General features: G+C 47.2%; 1 protein-coding gene across 3 annotated transcripts in view; it reads left to right on the forward strand.

Annotated features, from left to right (window-relative positions):
• THSD4 (thrombospondin type 1 domain containing 4) overlaps positions 1-20706 on the forward strand; it is a 1080479-nt gene that overhangs the window by 73040 nt on the left and 986733 nt on the right. For all 3 annotated transcript variants that reach the window (XM_033919867.1, XM_033919866.1, XM_033919868.1), the window contains exon 3: positions 10199-10297. In XM_033919867.1, the coding sequence (XP_033775758.1) occupies positions 10272-10297 (26 nt within the window). In that variant the 5' untranslated portion in view covers positions 10199-10271. The remainder of the gene's footprint in view (positions 1-10198; positions 10298-20706) is intronic.

Here is a 20706-nt window from a genome sequence, read left to right on the forward strand (position 1 = left end):
ATATCCCATACCAAAATAGTTTTTGTAGTTTAAATTTAATAAGTTTTTAAGGATTCAAATTAAGAATCTTTGCTTTTTAGCTAAACTGACAGAGAGGATAGTTTTGGAACAATTGGTATCTTACATAGAATCAACAAATGTACTTAATCCAAGACAGGCGTGATTTCAGACAATGCACAGTATCGAGACAATGTTAGCAGGCTTTCTTGGTGAGGTTCACTCAATCTTGGATGGTGGGAAATTCGCTATGGTAGTATCATTAGATCTGAGTTCAGCGTTCGATCTAGTTGATCATGGTGTTTTGTTAAAATTTCTACAAGACATACAGGAGTAGTTTGGGATTGGTTTTCAGCATTTCTTCAAGGATGTACTTTTAGGGCTCCTTTTACAAAGGTGCGCTAGCGTTTTTAGCGCACGCACCGGATTAGCGTGCGCTATAGTGCTTGCTAGGTGAAAAACTACCGCCTGCTCAAGAGGAGGCAGTGGTGGCTAGCACGCGCGGCATTTTAGCACATGCTATTCCGCATGTTAAGGCCCTAACGCACCTTTGTAAAAGGAGCCCTTAGAGTAGCCACTGAGGGATCAACATCTCAGGATAGATCATTAGATTGTGGGGTACCTCAGGGTTCGGTCTTATCACCAGTTCTATTTATTATATTTCTGAGCCCTTTGGAAAGACAAATTCAGGAACTAGGAATTAGTACGTATATTTATGCAGACATTTTATTAGTCTATAGACTATCCCCTGCAACATTAGAGCTAGTTTAGAAAGAATAGGAGAATTGTTGAGTGAACACAAATTAGTTTTAAATATGCCAAAGATGCATGTTGTATCTCAGGAGATAAGGTAGCACCGCAATTAGATCTCTCCTTAAATAACTATAGTATAAAGCTAGTAAATAGCTTTAAGCATTTGGGTTTCATAATCGATTGTCATTTGAATTTTGAGAAACAGGTTTTGGGGCACTAAGACAACTTAGAGCCATTCGAGATATTTTAGATGAGAAATCATTACATTCATGCTTTTGTACTATCTAAGTTAGATTATGGTGATTTAGTATATGCAGGTATAGGAATAGGACAACTGAAGCGCTTACAAACAGTACAAAATACCGACATTCGATTGTTAGACCATGCATGCATGTGTGACCTTGTGACAGCTCTGTATTTGAAATTCCATTGGTTACCAATGTAATTTAGGATCAAATTTAAGATCTTGATGTTGGCACATCGAGCATTATTTCAGCTACAACCATGTTATTTTATGCACTGAGGTGTTTATTAAGATCTTTGAATGATAATAGGGTAGCCGTTCCCCATATCTCGAAAGCTCATCTTGCTTCAACTAGAGATTGTGCGTTTTTTATTTAGGGCTCCTTTTACTAAGATGCGCTAGCGTTCTTAGCGCGTGCTGAGGATTAGCACGCGCAAACCCTGCGCTAAACAAAAAATACTAATGCAAGCTCTATAGAGGTGTTAGCGTCTAGCGTGCGCTGCATTGTACCACACGCTAAAACCGCTAGCGCACCTTAGTAAAAGGATCCCTTAGTTCCACGGTTATGGACTAATTTGCCTATAGATTTGAGAAAAGAAGAATCTTATATAAACTTCAAAAGATATCTAAAAGGACATTTTTTTTCAATTAGCTTTTTTAAATTGAAGAAATGAGTTTGAGATTGCAATCTGTTCTATGTAGTTATTGATTTTTTAAAGAATATTTTCAGTCTGTATTAATTAGTTTTTAATATTTGATTGTTATAGAATTTTATGTATTTAAAAAAATGTTCTTGTTTTTCTTTCTTTCCTTTTCTATTTTTGAATGGAGTACTTTTCTTTTCTTTTTTTCTTTCTACATACCAAGTATTAAACACTTGTACAAAAAGGTAGATTAAGACAGTATAGTTGAATGAAATCAAACAATGATTTAACAGGAAAAAGAAAATTGCTTAATCTATCTCAAGTCCTCAATTTAGAGAAAGACGCTGCTAAATTTCTCTCTCTCCTAGTGAGAATTTCCTACAGTTATGCCGAAAAGGAGGGGGTAAGAGCATCGGTAGTGCCTCCTGATGCCCAGCAGTACCTTTAATCTGCTCCATTGATGAACTCATGCGGCGCCTACAATGCTGGCGGGGAGTGACGCCATGGTTGATCTCCCTGGGCTTGATGCAACCTTGAGCCCCGACATCAGAGCACAGCCCCCGCAGCCTCAGAGAACAAGTTCTCCGCATGAGCTCAACATGTCTGAGGGGGCAGTGTTTGAACCATGGGAGGCCGGTGAGGGCTTGTTAATGGACTATGAAGGGATTTTGGTATCCCCGGAGAGACTGCCTGAGGAAGGGACTAGAGAATGACACGGTGGTTGTTATCCTCAGCTAGCCGCGGGTAACCCGCTAAAACGGGGAGAGAAAAAATAGTGGTCACTGCAGGGACGGGGTCAAGGCCATTCACCGCCCCGTGGTGCAGTGAATGGTTTTGTCTCCGCAGTGAAGCAATCATGGATCGCGCGGTCCAGCATCCCCACCCGATCGTCACATCCCGCGTCCTGCCATCTCCCTCCCTAGACTTCACCTTAGGTGCCGACTTTAATTCTTCTTCCAGCCGCACCTTTCAATAAGCCATGCGCGTGGCAGCTCGAGTTGTTGAATCTTCTCCTCTGATGCAACTTCCTGTTTCCGGTTGCGCCGAAGGAGAAGATTCAACAATTCAAGCAGCCATGCATGCGTGGCTTATTGAAAACATGCGGCTGGGAGAAAAATAATTAAAGTCAGCACCTAAGCTGAGGTGGAGGGAGTGTGATGGCGGAGCACTGCGATCGGGCGGGAGGGGGCTGCTGGACCGCGCAATCCATGATCGTGTGTGTTCCCGTCTCACACTAGGAAGGAGGGAATGAAAGGGAAAGAGATTCTGGGCCAAGGGGATGAAGAGGGAGAGAAAAAACTCCACAGCAGGAAAGAAAGGGAAGGACAGGCAGGTGAGCCAGATGCTGGAAGCAGGGGGTGGGAGGAGAAAGAGGGAAGGAAGGTAGATGGGGTTGCAGAGAAGAGACACATTGGTGTGGAAGAGGAAGAGAGGGGAAATCTGGGCAAAGGAAGGTAACAGAAACAAAGGGGAAATTATGTGCAGGGGGCATAGGGACAGAGATATAAAGGGGAGATACATGGGGGGGGAAATTATGTGCATGGGGGCATAGGGACAGAGACATAAAGGGGACATACATGGGGATGCCAGATACATAGGGGAGATATTAGAAATGGGGAAAATAGGAACACAGATGCAAGATGGTTGGTGGGGATGGGACGGGGACCGAGCTCGCAGGCTCTGGCGGCTTGCACAAATTACATTGTAACGCGCCACGAAGGTAAGTGGGAGGAAGATGGTTGGACCGTGCAAGGGGTGCTGAAGGGCAGTAGAAAGGAACAGATGGTGAAGAGGGTGGCGAGAGGGAAGGGTGGTAGTGGAAAGGAATGGAACAGATGCTGAAGGGGGGTGGAGAGGAACAGATGCTGAAGGGAAATGTGGAAGACAGAGTGGGGAGAATGCGCTAAAGGGAAATGGGGAACAGAGAGTGGGGAGAATGCGCTAAAGGGAAATGGGGAACAGAGAGTGGGGAGAAGACACTGAAGGGAAATGGGGAACAGAGAGTAGGGAGAAGACGCTGGAAGGGAAAAAGACAGAGATGCCAGACTATGGGGGGAGCGGAGGGAAGAAATTGGGTGCCAGACCAATTTGAGGGGGGGAGGGTGAATGGAGAAGCACAGTAACAGAGCAAATGGAAGGCGCAGAGAGAAGACAAATAGTGGATGCAAGGAATTGAATGAGAAAATGAGGAAAGCAGTAACCAGACAACAAAGGTAGAAAAAAATTATATATTTTTTTTCTTTAGGATAAAGTAGTATATTAGTTGTGTTGATAAAAATTTATAAACAAAGCCCTACCAGCTGAACATCTCTTTCTCTAGTTCAGCAGCCAAAACTTTGATTTATAAGGAAGGAATAAGCTAAATATTGCAGTACTGAGGCTTGTATGGATGCTACAGGGACAGTAGTCGTGGGGATGGGCCTTTTCACATCTGCCCTCGGTACTGGTAGGATCTCTGAGAACGCTATCTTCTGGGTCCTCATCTTCAGCTTCCTTCCCAGAATCTTGTACAGATCGCTATCTGCTCCTGGCACTGAATATTCATGGTACCTGGATGACTTATAGTGAATACCTTGTATTCAGCGATGGTATCAGGTATGGCCTGGCACTGAATATCCAGGTATAAATTGAAATGCCATAGTTGGTGTTTGAATCCAGCATTGACTGCAGTGATCAAATATTGGGAATCAGGCTCAGTGCATAAAATGGGACCTGCATTAAAATAGTATCAACACAATAGTACTCATGAGTAAATCTAGCTATTAATTTGGAGGAGGGAGAGAGGATCGGCTGGTGACCTGTCTCCTAGGAGCAAGAACTAAGGACATCGTTGACAGAATTGATAGGATCCTGGAAGGAGCAGAGACGGAAGAGACAGCAGTGATGGTCCACGTCGGGACAAATGATGTCACCAGGAGAGACTACAGCAGGAATGCACTTACTGAACAGTTCAAGATCTTAGGAAGGAAGCTGAAGATGAGGACTCAGAAGATAGCACGGCAGGAACTAGACTACTAACAAACAACGTCAGGAGAGGAATAGAGCAAGCTTTAAACTAAGAAGAAGGGGAAAGCCGACAGTCGACCAGGTGTCGACGATTCAGAAGACAGTATCCCAAAAAGATACTGAGTGGGGAAAATGCTGGGAAGACACAATTGGCACAAAACAAGAGCTGAAAAACCAAGGGAGCCAGACGAAACAAGAGGGGGATAGGAGGAGTGTACTACAAGGGGAAGACAAAATGGAGCAAGATGAAGGGAAAGAACAAATGAGAACATACCACAAGGGGATGACAAGAGAGACAATAACCAGGAGTCTGCAGGACGGGAAGCAGACAGAAAGAAAAATGAAACTCAAGGGAAAATAACAAGGAGGAAAAATTATCAAGACTTGAACTGCATGTACACTAATGCAAGAAGCCTAAAGAACAAAATGGAGGAACTAGAAGTCGTGGCCAAAGACGAGAACCTAGACATCATAGCGATCACGGAAACATGGTGGAATGAGGAAAACAAATGGGACACAGTACTGCCAGGGTACAAGCTCTACCGAAGAGACAGGACACATCAGAAAGGAGGAGGAATAGCACTTTACATAAAGGACACCATTCACTCGACCAGAGTGGACGCAGCAATGACAAATGACCAACTGGAATCACTATGGGTTAGAATACCGGGAAGAAAGGGAGCCAAGATAAAGATGGAGCTGTACTACCGCCCACCTGGGCAAACTGAAGCAAAGGATACAGAACTGGGAGCCGAGTTGAGGCAAGAATGCAAAAAAGCAAACACCATAGTTATGGAAGACTTCAACTATCCCGGGATAGACTGGAGTCTTGGAGTTTCAAAATGTACAAAGAAAACGGAGTTCCTGGAGACCATACAGGACTGTTTCTTGGAACAGCTTGTCAAGGAACGAACGAGAGGGACAGCTATTCTGAATCTAATCCTCAACGGGCTGAAAGGACCTGCCAAGGGAGTGGAAGTAGTGGGACCATTAGGAAACAGCGATCACAACATGATCCAGTTCAAAGTGGAAATAGGAATGCCAAAGGGGAAGAGAACCATTGCAACAACGTTTAACTTCAAGAAAGGGAACTATGATGCCATGAGACAAATGGTGAAGAAGAAGCTCAGGAACAGCTCCAGGAAAGCACAGACAGTGGAGCAAGCCTGGACCTTATTCAGAGACACGGTAAACGAAACGCAAAACCTGTACATACCCAGATTTAGAAAAGGGTGCAAAAAGAATCAAGCAAAAGACCCGGCATGGATAACCAATGAAGTTAAGAATGTGATAGGAGACAAGAAAAAATTGTTCCGGAAATGGAAAAAGGATAAAACCGAGGAAAATTGGAAAGAACACAGGAAGCATCAAAAAGAATGTCACCGCATGGTCAGAAAAGCAAAAAAAAGAGTATGAAGAGAGGCTTGCCAGGGAGGCACGGAATTTTAAGCCATTCTTCCGTTATGTGAAAGGAAAACAGCCGGCAAGGGAAGAGGTGGGACCTCTGGATGAGGGAGAAAGGAAGGGAGTGGTGAAGGAGGAAGAAGAGGTAGCAAACAGACTAAACACGTTCTTCTCATCAGTCTTCACAAAAGAGGACACATCCAACATGCCGGAACCGGAAAAAATCTTCAAGGGGGATCAAGGGGGAAAATTATCATGCATGGAGGTAAGCCTCGAGGACGTACTCAAACAGATAGATAGATTAAAAACTGATAAATCTCTGGGCCCAGACGGAATCCACCCGAGAATACTGAAAGAGCTCAGAGACGAAACAGCGGAATTACTGCAGCAGATTTGCAACCTATCCTTGAAAACAGGGGTAATCCTGGAGGACTGGAGGATAGCGAATGTTACACCTATCTTCAAAAAAGGATCGAGAGGCTACCCAGGGAACTACAGACCGGTGAGCTTAACCTTGGTTCTGGGGAAGATGGCCGAATCATTGATCAAGGAAAGTATCAATGAGCATATAGAAAATAATAATCTGATGAGAACAAGCCAGCATGGTTTCTGTAAAGGAAGATCATGCCAAATAAACCTGCTGCATTTCTTTGAAGGGATAAGCAAACAATTGGACAAAGGTGACCCCATAGACAACGTATATCTGGACTTCCAAAAAGCCTTTGACAAGGTACTCCATGAGCACCTACTAAGGAAACTGTGTAACCACGGGGTGGAAGGGGACGTGCACAGATGAATCAGAAATTGGCTGGCAGACACGAAACAGAGGGTAGGAGTAAAGGGACACTACTCTGACTGGAAAGGGGTCACGACTGGCATCCCGCAGGGGTCAGTGCTGGGTCCGCTGCTGTTCAACATATTCATTAATGACCTGGAAGTAATAATAATAATAATAACAGTTTATATACCGCAGGACCGTGAAGTTCTATGCGGTTTACAAAGATTAAAAGATGGTACAAATTGAAAGATCTTAACAGAGATGGTACAAATTGAGAGAACTTAACAGAGGTGAAAGATAGTGGTTCTATGTGGTTTACAAAGATTAAAAAGATGGTACAAATTGAAAGAACTTAACAGAGGTGACAGATAGTGGTTAACAGTTCAAGGGAACCGTTATTGAAGAGAAAGAATTGTACGGGTCAGCTGTCTAGATACTTCAGGAACAGATGTGTTTTTAGGCGTTTCCTAAATTCCCCATAACTGGAAGGCGTGAGCAATTGTTCTAGATCCTTACCCCATAGTGCTGCTTGATGTGAGAGAAGGTATTGGTGGTGTGAGAAGGAAAAAAGGTCAATTATGTATTTAGGGGATGAAATGTGTAAGTGTAAGTAGTGACGAAGTGCGAAGTTATAAAATTCGCGGACGACACAAAATTCTCCAGTAGGGTTAAAACTATGGAGGAATGTAAAGAACTACAAAAGGACCTGAACAATCTGAGTGGGCAAATAAATGGCACATGAGCTTCAATGTAGAGAAATGTAAAGTTTTGCACCTAGGGAAAGGAAACCCGATGTATAAGTACACGATGGGGGGGATAGTACTGGGGGAAGGCAAACTGGAAAAGGACTTGGGGGTTTTGGTGGACAAAACAATGAAGCTGGCGGCACAATGCGCAGCGGCCTCAAAAAAGGCGAACAGAATGCTGGGCATTATCAAAAAAGGTATCACGACCAGACGAATGAAGTTATCCTGCCACTGTATCGGGCGATGGTGCGCCCGCATCTGGAGTACTGCGTTCAGTACTGGTCGCCGTACCTTAAGAAGGATATGGCGATACTCGAGAGGGTCCAGAGAAGAGCAACAAGGATGATAAAAGGCATGGAAAACTTTTCATATGCTGAAAGGCTGGAGAGGCTGGGGCTCTTTTCCCTGGAGAAGTGGAGACTTAGAGGGGACATGATAGAAACTTATAAGATCATGAAGGGGATAGAGAAGGTAGAGAGGGACAGATTCTTCAGACTAGCGGGGGCAACAAAAACAAGAGGGCATTTAAAAAAACTGAAAGGTGACAGATTCAGAACAAATGCTAGGAAGTTCATCTTCAGTCAAAGGGTGGTGGATACCTGGAATGTGCTTCCAGAGGAGGTGGTAGGATAGAGTACGATATTGGGTTTCAAAAAGGGATTAGATGATTTCCTGAAGGAAAAGGGGATTGAAGGGTTACTATACAGGATATTAAATGATTAGGGAATAAAATGATTAGGGCATAAAATGTTTTAGGTAAAAAGATCGCTTACAGGTCATGGACCTGGGGGACTGGTATGGGAGCGGACTGCTAGGCGTGATGGACCCATGGTCTGACTCAGCAGAGGTGATGCTTATGTTCTTATGTTCTTATCCCACTTTTCTAGATGATACTCAAAGCATCTAAGTGCATTATAACAATTTGGTTACAATAAGTAACCAAACATCAATAATGGCATAGGGACAAATTTTGTGAATTTTGTCATTGTTGCTGTCCCTGTCCCATTCTTGTACGCTCTGCCTTAATCACACTCTTATGACTTTGAAGTGTTTGAGGCTTGTGCAGATGTGGACGGAGCAGGAATGGGGCAGGGACAGGAAAATAACTCGTTGGAATGAGACGGGAAAATGAGTTCCTGCGGGGATGAGGAAAAATTTGTCCCTGTATTACATTTCATTACATTAGTGATTTCTATTCCGCCTGTGCCTTGCGGTTCTAAGCGGATTACAAATTAGTCGTCTGGACATTTCCAGGAGAATTACAAAACAAAGAAGCAAGTACAGGTTACAAATTAGTCGTCTGGACATTTCCAGGAGAATTACAAAACAAAGAAGCAAGTATATAACAGGTTACAATGATAAATAACAATACATTCGGGATACAGTAGAGAGTTACATAACGTTGAAGGAAGCAGTTTTCTGGTTACAGATGGTGATTTCTTGTTTAGGTTTCTGACTATGTATTGGGGAAATGGTTTGAAGAATTGACTAGGTGTTACTGTGGTGGTGGTATTCACGAGAGAATATGCTAGTGCAATAGGAGTGAGGTTAGAATGATGGGAGGTGTTTTTTGAATAGATGAGTTTTGAATTCTTTTCGGAATACTTTAATGTCTGTTGTTTTGATCAGCAGCCTGGAGATGGTAGGGTCAATTTTCGCTGCCTGTGTCGCTAGAAGGTTGTCGTATAGTTTCTTGCGTCGGGTACCATTGAGAGGAGGGTAGGGAAGGTAGTTCTCTTTATTCTGGGTGAGAGGTTACGGTATAGGCGGTTGTTTAGGTAACTGGGTGCAGTACCATGGGTTACTTTAAATAGTAGACAGTAGAATTTGAATTGGGTTCTTGCTTTTATCGGTAGCCAGTGGGAGTCTAGGTAGGCATTGGTGATGTGGTCATATTTGCCAAGGGAGTAGATGAGTCTGAGGGCTGTGTTCTGAACGGTCTGTAGTTGTTTTATCATGTAGTTTGGGCATGGTAGGTAGAGGCTGTTGCAGTAGTCTACAATACTTAGTACAAGGGATTGTACTATGATCTTGTATTGATCTGTTTCACAAGCTAAAAGCCAACAATAACTGTAAATTTAGATTGGGAGCCTTTCAGGAACAGAAAAAATTATCTACTATACCAGGCTGCATATTGCTTGCAGGTGGTATACAAAAAATTAAACAAGTAAAAAGCCCCCCTGAACTTGTTGCTGTAAATTTCCTCCTAGTTCTTGTACTAAATACAACAAACGTCTTATCTGCCACAGAAGTAGTTGTGCTAATTTCTCCCTTCATACTCTAAGTATAGCTTTAGGTTCACCGATGTATTACTGTGATTGAGGGTTTGATTCAGCACACTTTCTCCTTTATATGATTCAAAAGATCTTACAGCATTTTGTCACAGGGCACTGCCAGAAACATCACAAGTATGTGACCCTCACCTTCCAAAATCCTTCCACCTTCAGGAATCATTTGTGGTGTTGAAGTGTTTGTTCCTGCATTTTACTCCTCTGTCTGTCAGCTATTCCTTATCAGATCCCTTTCAAAGGCATGTTGCCAAGGCACAGATTTTCAACATTGTGGTATTTCCCCTAATAATAATCAAAGGGTGTTGAAACTCTCTTTTTTTTCTCTTGCAACATAGGATCTACGCCTGTGATCTCCAGGAAAGGCGTGTGCTTGCATCATAACTAGACACATTGCCACTGTAGAAGACCATGGTGGAGAATTTAATATCATTAAGGTGAGTTATTTCATATCACTTTGCTTAGACTTTAAAAAAATAATTACTAGATATAGTATACTTTTGCATTTGTAAAATAAGTGTGTTTGGTGTGTGCATGTCAGCAGTGGCGCCAATCCACTGCCCTCCTCCCTCCCCCCCCTCCTGCATGTACTCCTCCTTTCCCCGTACCTTTTTAACTTTTCCGTTGTGAGCAGCATGGTCATGTCAGTGTTGACTCGCCCTTTGACCTTACTTCCTGGGCACGGGTCCTGGAGAGAGCACCGACGTGGACAGCAGCCTCACACCGGGGAAATGAAAAAGGTACGGGGGAAGGCAAGGGGTGCACACAGCAAGAAGAGGAGCGGGGGGGGGGGGGGGTGCAGAGAGGAGGAGAAAGGGTGCCGCACCTTTAGCAAGATGGTGCCCAGGGTGGACTTTCCTGTCCTCAATTTCCATTTGATTGTGTCTCCCTACAGCTTGCCACCTCTTTCCCTCACCCCTTCCAGTATCTCACTAAATCTACCCTCTTACCCCAATCCAGCATGTGCTCTGTTTCTTTATCTCCTCCTTCCATCCAGTATGTGCTTGCTCTCTCCACTTCCTTCCAGATTCTGCTCCCTTCTCTATCCTCTCCCATCCAGTGTCTGTTCCCCTTTATCTCCCCATCCATCCAGCGTCTGCTCCCCTTTCTCTCCTCCCCACTTCCTTCTAGCCTCTGCTCCTTCTCTCTCCACTTTCAGCATCTTTTCCCCTCTCTCATTCTCCCCTTCCAACCAGCATCTACTCCCCCTCTCCCTCCACTTCCCTTCAGCGCCACTCTCTCTCTCTCCCTTTCGATCCAGCATCTGCTCCCCTTTCCTCTCCACTTCCTTCTAGCATCTGCTCCCTCTCTCTCCACTTTAAATGACTGTTCCCCTCTCTCACTCTCCCCTTCCAACCAGCATCTGCTTCCCCTCTTCCTCCACTTCCCTTCAGTGCCACTCAACCTCTTCCCTTCGTCGGGCCACCTTCCTTCCTTCCCCTCACCTTCACAGGTGCTCTTCAGACTTTTTTCTTTCTAGATGTCCGGACGTGGCAACGTTCTCACAAGTCCCAAGTGACTGCTCCAAAGCTCCTCCTCTGACATAAACAGGAAGTGCATCAGAGGAGAAGCTTTGGGACAGTCAAGCGCAGGACTTGTGAGAACGTTGCTGCAACCGAAAACCCAGAAAGAAAAAAACGTCTGAAGAGCGTCCGCAAAGATGAGGAGAAGGGAGGGAGGTGGCTAGATAAAGGGAAGAGATGCCCGGATGGTTGGTTGTTTTTTTTTGCCACTGGTGGGAGGGAGCAAGTGTGCGATCGCGAGAAGGGTTGGGAAAGGAAGCAACACGGCAGATATTTTAGTGCAAGGCCTAGGCCATTCGCCGCTCCATGTGGCGCTGAATGGCCTTGTCCCCGTACCCACAGCGACCAGTGTGTTTTCCTCCCTGTTTTGGCGGGTAACAGTCACCGTGTCATTCTCTACCCAGGTGTACCCATCAAACCTCCCAAAATGTGATATTTACTATGCCACTGCCTGTCAGGATTGAGGACAGTTGTCTAAACAGGTTGTTTGGTGCTGCCCTGAAACTGCAAATGTCCCTAGGTTAAGCTTCTGATGCAGGAAGCATTTCAGCTATTTTGCCAGTCTGTAATGTAATGCAGGCATTCTCTGAAGCTCTGAATGGGCAAGGTCGAGGATTACCTAAAAGCAAAGGGCAAGGACATTTTCTTTAGTGAAAAAGAAGGAATTTTAAAAGGTTTCTTGGTATCTTGTTAGCTGTTCCACATCAGGAAGCAGGGCTTCTGTTATCCGGCTGGATAAATGCAGAGGATTTCCTGGCTCCCAGACCTTTTCTTTTCTTCAGACCTTTTGACTGATATGGCAGAGATCATTTGAAACTCTTAGTTTAGGTTGTCAAATAGCCTTCTAAATTAACACAAGTGAAACAATGCAGTGAGCATTCTCTGTGGCCATCAAGGAGTCTTAATTCTTGTAGAAATGGTTTACACCTGTAGTAAACTCTAAATTCTAACTAGATGGGTGCTGGAGTCAGCTTGCAATGGCTTATAAGATCCGTTTGTTAAGTTATTAAGAATTTTGGGAGCTGGCTTTTAAATTAGCTATTGGGGGGGGGGGCCTGGCCCCTTCCCAAATTAGGCTCCACCCCCTCTTGTTGCTTGTTTCTGGCTCTGAGCAGTGTGCTGGAACTTCTCACACATGCTCCTGGCATGCTGCTCAGAGTCGAACACAAGCAGTAAGAAGTGGTGGCAGGGCGCAATGCTTGGACCTGTACTCTTCAACATCTTTATAAATGATCTGGACATAGGTACGATGAGCGAGGTGATTAAATTTGCGGATGACACAAAGTTATTCAGAGTAGTGAAGACGCAGGGGGATTGTGAAGATCTACAACTTAATATAATCAGGCTCGAGGAATGGGCATCGATATGGCAGATGAGGTTCAACGTGGATAAGTGTAAAGTGATACATGTCGATATCAAAAATCTCAAGCACGAGTACAGGATGTCCGGGGCGGTACTTGGAGAGACCTCCCAGGAAAGGGACTTAGAAGTTCTGATAAGACAAGTCAATGAAACTGTCTACACAATGTGCAGTGGCGGTGAAAAGGGCAAACAGAATGCTAGGAATGATAAAGAAGGGGATTACGAACAGATCGGAGAAGGTTATCATGCTGCTGTACCGGGCCATGGTGTGCCCTCACCTGGAGTACTGCGTACAGCACTGGTCGCCGTACATGAAGAAAGACACGGTACTACTCGAGAGGGTCCAGAGAAGAGCGATTAAGATGGTAAGGGGTTGGAGGAGCTGCTGTACAGTGAAAGATTAGAGAAACTGGGCCTCTTCTCCCTTGAACAGAGGAAATCGAGAGGGGGCATGATAGAAAGATTCAGGGTACTGAAGGGAATAGACTTAGTAGATAAGGACAGGTTGTTCACCCTCTCCAAGGTAGGGAGAACGAGAGGGCACTCTCTAAAATTGAAAGGGGATAGATTCCGTGCAAACGTAAGGAAGTTCTTCTTCACCCAGAGAGTGGTGGAAAACTGGAACGCTCTCCCAGAGGCTGTTATAGGGGAAAACACCCTCCAGGGATTCAAGACCAAGTTAGACAAGTTCCTACTGAACAAGGACGTACGCCGGTAGGACTACCGTATTTTCGCGGATATAACGCGCGCGTTATACGCGTTTTTACCTACCGCGCATACCCCTCGCGCGTTATATGCCTGAGCGCGGTATACAAAAGTTTTTAAACATAGTTCCCACCCCGCCCGACGCCCGATTCACCCCCCCAGCAGGACCGCTCGCACCCCCACCCCGAACGACTGCTCGCACGCGCTCCCACCCGCACCCGCATCCACGATCGGAGCAAGAGGGAGCCCAAGCCCTCTTGCCCGGCTGACTCCCCGACGTCCGATACACCCCCCCCCCCCGGCAGGACCACTCGCACCCCCACCCCGAAGGACCGCCGACTTCCCGACAATATCGGGCCAGGAGGGAGCCCAAACCCTCCTGGCCACGGCGACCCCCTAACCCCACCCCGCACTACATTACGGGCAGGAAGGATCCCAGGCCCTCCTGCCCTCGACGCAAACCCCCTCCCCCCAACGACCGCCCCCCCCCCAAGAACCTCCGCCCGTCCCCCAGCCGACCCGCGACCCCCCTGGCCGACCCCCACGACACCCCCACCCGCCTTCCCCGTACCTTTGTGTAGTTGGGCCAGAAGGGAGCCCAAACCCTCCTGGCCACGGCGACCCCCTAACCCCACCCCGCACTACATTACGGGCAGGAGGGATCCCAGGCCCTCCTGCCCTCGACGCAAACCCCCCTCCCCCCCCAACGACCGCCCCCCCCCCAAGAACCTCCGACCGCCCCCCCAGCCGACCCGCGACCCCCCTGGCCGACCCCCACGACCCCCCCACCCCCCTTCCCCGTACCTTTGGTAGTTGGCCGGACAGACGGGAGCCAAACCCGCCTGTCCGGCAGGCAGCCAACGAAGGAATGAGGCCGGATTGGCCCATCCGTCCTAAAGCTCCGCCTACTGGTGGGGCCTAAGGCGCGTGGGCCAATCAGAATAGGCCCTGGAGCCTTAGGTCCCACCTGGGGGCGCGGCCTGAGGCACATGGGCCCAACCCGACCATGTGCCTCAGGCCGCGCCCCCAGGTGGGACCTAAGGCTCCAGGGCCTATTCTGATTGGCCCACGCGCCTTAGGCCCCACCAGTAGGCGGAGCTTTAGGACGGATGGGCCAATCCGGCCTCATTCCTTCGTTGGCTGCCTGCCGGACAGGCGGGTTTGGCTCCCGTCTGTCCGGCCAACTACCAAAGGTACGGGGAAGGGGGGTGGGGGGTCGGCCAAGGGGGTCGCGGGTCGGCTGGGGGGGCGGTCGGAGGTTCTTGGGGGGGGCGGTCGTTGGGGGGGGAGGGGGGTTTGCGTCGAGGGCAGGAGGGCCTGGGATCCCTCCTGCCCGTAATGTAGTGCGGGGTGGGGTTAGGGGGTCGCCGTGGCCAGGAGGGTTTGGGCTCCCTTCTGGCCCAACTACACAAAGGTACGGGGAAGGCGGGTGGGGGTGTCGTGGGGGTCGGCCAGGGGGGTCGCGGGTCGGCTGGGGGACGGGCGGAGGTTCTTGGGGGGGGCGGTCGTTGGGGGGAGGGGGTTTGCGTCGAGGGCAGGAGGGCCTGGGATCCCTCCTGCCCGTAATGTAGTGCGGGGTGGGGTTAGGGTGTCGCCGTGGCCAGGAGGGTTTGGGCTCCCTCCTGGCCCGATATTGTTGGGGAGTCGGCGGTCCTTCGGGGTGGGGGTGCGAGTGGTCCTGCCGGGGGGGGGATGTATCGGACGTCGGGGGGGGGGCATCAGGCTTTCAGGATGGGGACAGACCTTCAAGGGGGAACAGACCTTCAAGGGGGGACAGGACTTCAAGGGGGGACAGTGCACGGAAAGTCAGGGGGGGTGAACGGAGAGTCGGGACAGCGCACGGAAAGTCAGGGCAGTGCACGGAAGTCAGGGGGGGTGAAGGGAGAGTCGGAACAGCGCACGGAAAGTCAGGGCGGGCGAAAGGAGCGTCGGGCATCATGCGCGGTATACCCGTGAGCGCGGTATACAAAAGTTTTTGTACATATCATCGTGATTTCTGCGCGCTATACTCGTGTGCGCGTTTTACACGGGTGCGCGTTATATCCGCGAAAATACGGTAGTCTCAGGGCGCTGGTCTTCGACCAAAAGGGCCTTCCCGTGAGCGGACTGCTGGGCATGATGGATCACTGGTCTGACCCAGCAGTGGCAACTCTTATGTTCTTATGTGGTACTTCATTTATTTGGCTGGCGGAGCTCAGCATCCACATGTGGAGGAGGGCATCCACATGTGGAGGAGGAGAGAGTAATGTGTTGTAGGTCTTGCTATACCCATGTGAACTTGTGTGTTTGGAGCGAGAGTCCATTGTTAAACATTTACCAGCTCACCAATGACTCTAACCAAAATAGGGTAGACATTCAATACCACTTAACTGGGCAGGAGCAGTTCCTGTCCAGTTAAATCACCTTGGCCAGCTCTGACAATGCTGCTAAATCTCTGTTGCGACCACTGCAACAGTATCTGGGGTGCCGAGGTAGTCTGGAGACAGAGTCAGGGTGGAGTAGTAAGGACTTAACCTGGTTAATGGCAATTCTCAGTCTGCTAAGTGACAACAAAAAAGACTCTCCCAACTGTATCCTCTTAGTTACCTGGGCACTGGTCTATCACCCAGATAACTACCGATGCATGCATATGACTTGGATATTCAATGCCAGTGCCAGCACAGAGCAAAGAACAGATCACACAATAATGATGGGTTACCTGAGAGGCTGTCATTTTGTTGTCCGTTTACCAGTTTGTTTTAATTCTCTAAGGGAGTTTTTATCCCTGATGCAGCCCTTTTGAGGACAAAACATGGCCACATCAGGCATGTTGGAGGGAATTCGATAATCAGTGCTGGTATTGGGGGCCACCTAAGAAGCGGCCACTGATGGCATGTCAATTATGAATCAGCACCGATGAAAAAATTTCATTTTTGGTTTTTTTTTTAACACCAGCTCCTTAAATGTATGCCAGCATTTTAGAAGCCAACATTTAAGGTACCAGTTTCGCACTTACAGAAGCACCTAGGGGCACCTAAGGATGCCTAAGGCTACTTCCGGCACAAGCCATGCCCACCCCAGCTTTAGGCATCCTTATGTGCCCCTAAGCGCTTCTGTAATCGTGAAACCAGCACCTTCATGTTTTAAGAAAATATGCTTCCGGATTGATTGGTTAGCCGGTGGTAGAGCGACCAAAGCAATGTCCATATCAAGACCATTTGGACGTGGGAATGGCCATCATTGTGATGGACTGGCCACACAGATATGCCAACAGAGTAGTGGGACAGCTTAGAGGCACTGTTGTGAATTTCACATAAAAGGTGCCAGAAGTGCATCTCACCATAACCATAAGAACATAAGAACTGCCATCTCCGGATCAGACCTTCGGTCCATCAAGTCCGGCGATCCGCACACGCGGAGGCCCTGCCAGGTGTACACCTGGCGTAATTTATAGTCCACCATATCTTTATATGCCTCTCTTAAGGAGATATGCATCTAGTTTGCTCTTGAAGACTAGGACGGTCGATTCCGCAATAATCTCCTCTGGGAGGGCATTCCAGGTGTCAACCACTCTCTGAGTGAAGCAGAACTTCCTGACATTAGTCCTGAACCTGTTCCCCCTTAGCTTCATTACATGTCCTCTAGTCCGTGTCAAATTGGACAGTGTAAATAATCTTCTCTGCTCTATTTTGTCGATTCCTTTCAGTATTTTGAAGGTCTCGATCATATCCCCACGCAGTCTCCTTTTCTCAAGGGAGAACAATCCTAGTGTTATAAGTCTATCCTCATATTCCAGTCTCTCCATACCCTTGACCAGTTTTGTTGCTCGTCTCTGCACCCTCTCCAGCAGTTTTATATCCTTCTTTAGGTAGGGAGACCAATGTTGGACGCAGTATTCCAAGTGTGGTCTGACCATTGCCCTATAAAGCGGCATTATAACTTTCTCCGATCTACTCGAGATTCCTTTCTTTATCATGCCCAACATTCTATTTGCCTTCTTTGCCGCTGCCGCGCATTGTGCCGACGGCTTCAGGGTTCTGTCTATCAGTACACCCAGATCCTTTTCTTGTTCACTCTTCCCCAGAGTTGTACCTGACATTGTATACTCGTATTCCTTATTTTTATTGCCTAAATGCATTACCTTGCATTTCTCCACATTGAACTTCATCTGCCATTTCTCCGCCCATGTTTCTAACCGACACAAGTCGCTCTGGAGTTCCTCTCTATCCTCCTGCGATCTGATTTCCCGGCATAGTTTTGTATCGTCTGCAAACTTGATGATCTCACTGGATGTTCCTTCCTCCAGGTCGTCGATATAAATATTAAAAAGGATCGGCCCAAGTACCGAGCCCTGGGGTACACCACTAGTCACTTTCTCCCAGTCGGAGAACTTCCCATTTATGCCCACTCTCTGCTTTCGGTTTTCCAGCCATTTGCCTATCCATCTTTGTATATCTCCCTCTATGCCATGGCTTTGTAGTTTCCTGAGAAGTCTTTCGTGTGGAACTTTGTCGAACGCTTTCTGGAAGTCCAAGTATATTATGTCCACAGGCTTCCCACTATCAATTTGCTCGTTTACGGTCTCAAAAAATTGGAGTAAATTCGTCAAACATGATTTCCCTTTCCTGAATCCATGTTGACTGGGTTTCATCAAGTCGTGTGCGTCCAAGTGCCGGACTATGCTATCCTTGATCAGTGCTTCAACCATCTTGCCGGGGACTGACGTAAGACTCACAGGCCTATAGTTGCCCGGTTCCCCTCTCGATCCTTTTTTGAAAATTGGCGTGACGTTCGCTATCCTCCAGTCGTCCGGTATCTGTCCAGTTCTAATTGTCAGGTTTGCAAGTTTTTGCAATAACTCTCCGATTTCAACCTTCAATTCCTTTAAGACTCTCGGGTGAATTCCATCCGGTCCAGGGGATTTGTCACTTTTAAGTTTGTCGATCTGATAGTATATCTGGTCTAAGTCCACTTCAACTGTGGTGAGGCTGTCTTCTATTTCTCCTGGAAACACTTTCTCCGCTTCAGGTATTGTTGAGGTGTCTTCCTTCGTAAAGACAGACGCAAAGAAGGAATTTAGTTTGTCTGCGATTTGTTTATCTTCCTTGATGTACCCTTTTCTTCCCTGGTCGTCCAGGGGTCCCACTGCCTCTTTTGCAGGTTTTTTCTCTTTCACGTATCTAAAGAAGGGCTTGAAGTTTTTGGCCTCCTGGGCTATTTTTTCCTCATAATCCTGTTTGGCATCCCTCACCGCCTTGTGACATTTCTTCTGATCATCTTTATGTTTGTTCCAGGCTTCGGTTGTCTTTATGCATTTCCATTTTTTGAAAGAGTCCTTCTTTTCTTTTATGGCTTCCTTCACCTGTATGGTAAGCCATGCCGGTTCTCTTTTGCTCTTTGTTCTCCGATCTTTGGAAATCCTCGGAATGTAGAGATCTTGTGCTTCTGTGATAGTATTTTTCAGTAGGGACCATGCCTGATCTACCGTTTCAATTTTGTCCACCATCTTCTCTAGTCATTTTTCTACCATGGCCCTCATGCGATCGTATTTACCCTTTTTAAAGTTTAAGGTGGTGGTTAAGGTTTTGGCATGTTTCCCTTTCCCGATGTCAAGTTTAAAGTTGATTACATTGTGATCACTCGTTCCCAGTGGAACCACGACTTCCACTTCTGTTATCGGTCCCGTGAGGCCATTTAGGACCAAGTCCAAGGTGGCGTTGCCTCTTGTCGGCTCTTTTACCATTTGTTCCAGGAAGCAATCCCCTAGCACCTCCAGGAACTTGGCCTCCTTGCCGCAGTTGGAGGTTGTTAGTTTCCAGTCTATTCCTTGGAAATTGAAGTCTCCCAATATAATTACATTGCCCGTCTTGCATTCTTGTTTGATTTCCTCCATCATATCTGAGTCAGTTTCCTCCACCTGTCCTGGGGGACGATAGTAAAGGCCAATTTTCGTATCTGCGCCATATTTACCAGGAATTTTGATCCAGAGTGACTCAAGCTTCTCTTTCATTTCTGTTGTAACCATTTCAACAGAATCTATTCCCTCCTTAACATATAGAGCAATACCTCCACCTTTCTGCCCTACTCGATCTCTTCTATACAGTTTGTATCCCTGTAGTACTGTGTCCCATTTGTTTTCTTCATTCCACCATGTTTCTGTTATGCCAATGATATCCAATATGTCATGTCTCGCTATTGTCTCTAGTTCCCCCATTTTGTTACCTAGACTTCTAGCATTTGTATACATACACCTAAGTTCCCTTTGTGTTACCTTTTTGGACCTTCTACTCTTGGCCGTCCCTATAGTTTCAATTACGGTATCCTTTACTGCTCCTGTGTTATCACCCTTGTTTGCTGTGTGGTCGTCCTCTCCTGTGTCTGAGTTGTCCCTTCCTGCTTTTTCTCCCTTATTGGCTGTGAGGTCGTCTTCTCTTGTGTAGGAGTAGTAGTCCTTGGCTTCTTCGCCGGGGCATCCTGCTATCCGTGCCATCGACCGGTGGTCGACTGTCGGCTTTCCCCTATCTTTCAGTTTAAAGCCTTCTCGATTGCCTTCTTCATGTTGCCTGCCAAAACTCGTGCTCCTTCCTTGTTGAGGTGTAGTCCGTCCCTTCTGTAGTACTTGCTTTTTCCCCAGAACGCCGTCCAGTTGCGCACGAAGTCGAAGCCTTCTTCTTCGCACCATCGTCTCATCCAGGCGTTGATTACCTGCAATTCCCCCTGTCTCTTTCCATCCGCTCTTGGTACTGGGAGGATCTCAGAGAAGGCCACCTTCACCTCCCTGATCTTCAGTTGTCTTCCGAGTGAGCGGAGCTGGCCCTTCAGCTCTTCCCTGTCATACTTCCGCCCGCTCACATCATTTGTTCCCACGTGGATAAGCACGTGGTGTCCTCTCCCCCTGCGCCATCTATGATCCTGGAGATCCTGTTGGTCACATCCTTCACTCTTGCTCCAGGCAGACAGGTGACGACTCTGTCCTCTCTTCCTCCTGCGGTGTGGCTGTCCACATGTCGTATAATGGAGTCGCCTACGATGATCCCCATCTTCTTTATTCGGGAGTTCCTTGGGGGGCGTAGGTCCACATCCTTGGAGTAGGGCCAGTCTTCTTCCTCCGATGATACTCTTGAAATTGTTTCCTGTTCTTTGGGTGGGGGGATGTCTTCCTGTGCTCTCATTATTCCTCCTGGTGTGCGGTTGTCTCCTACCTCGTCTTCGGTTTCTTCTGTGTTTGCATGGGTGTCTTCTCTCCTCACATGGGTTTCCTGAGTACAGTTTTCCAG

This window comes from Geotrypetes seraphini, chromosome 14 (assembly GCF_902459505.1).
Source record: "Geotrypetes seraphini chromosome 14, aGeoSer1.1, whole genome shotgun sequence".
Lineage (NCBI taxonomy): Eukaryota > Metazoa > Chordata > Amphibia > Gymnophiona > Dermophiidae > Geotrypetes > Geotrypetes seraphini.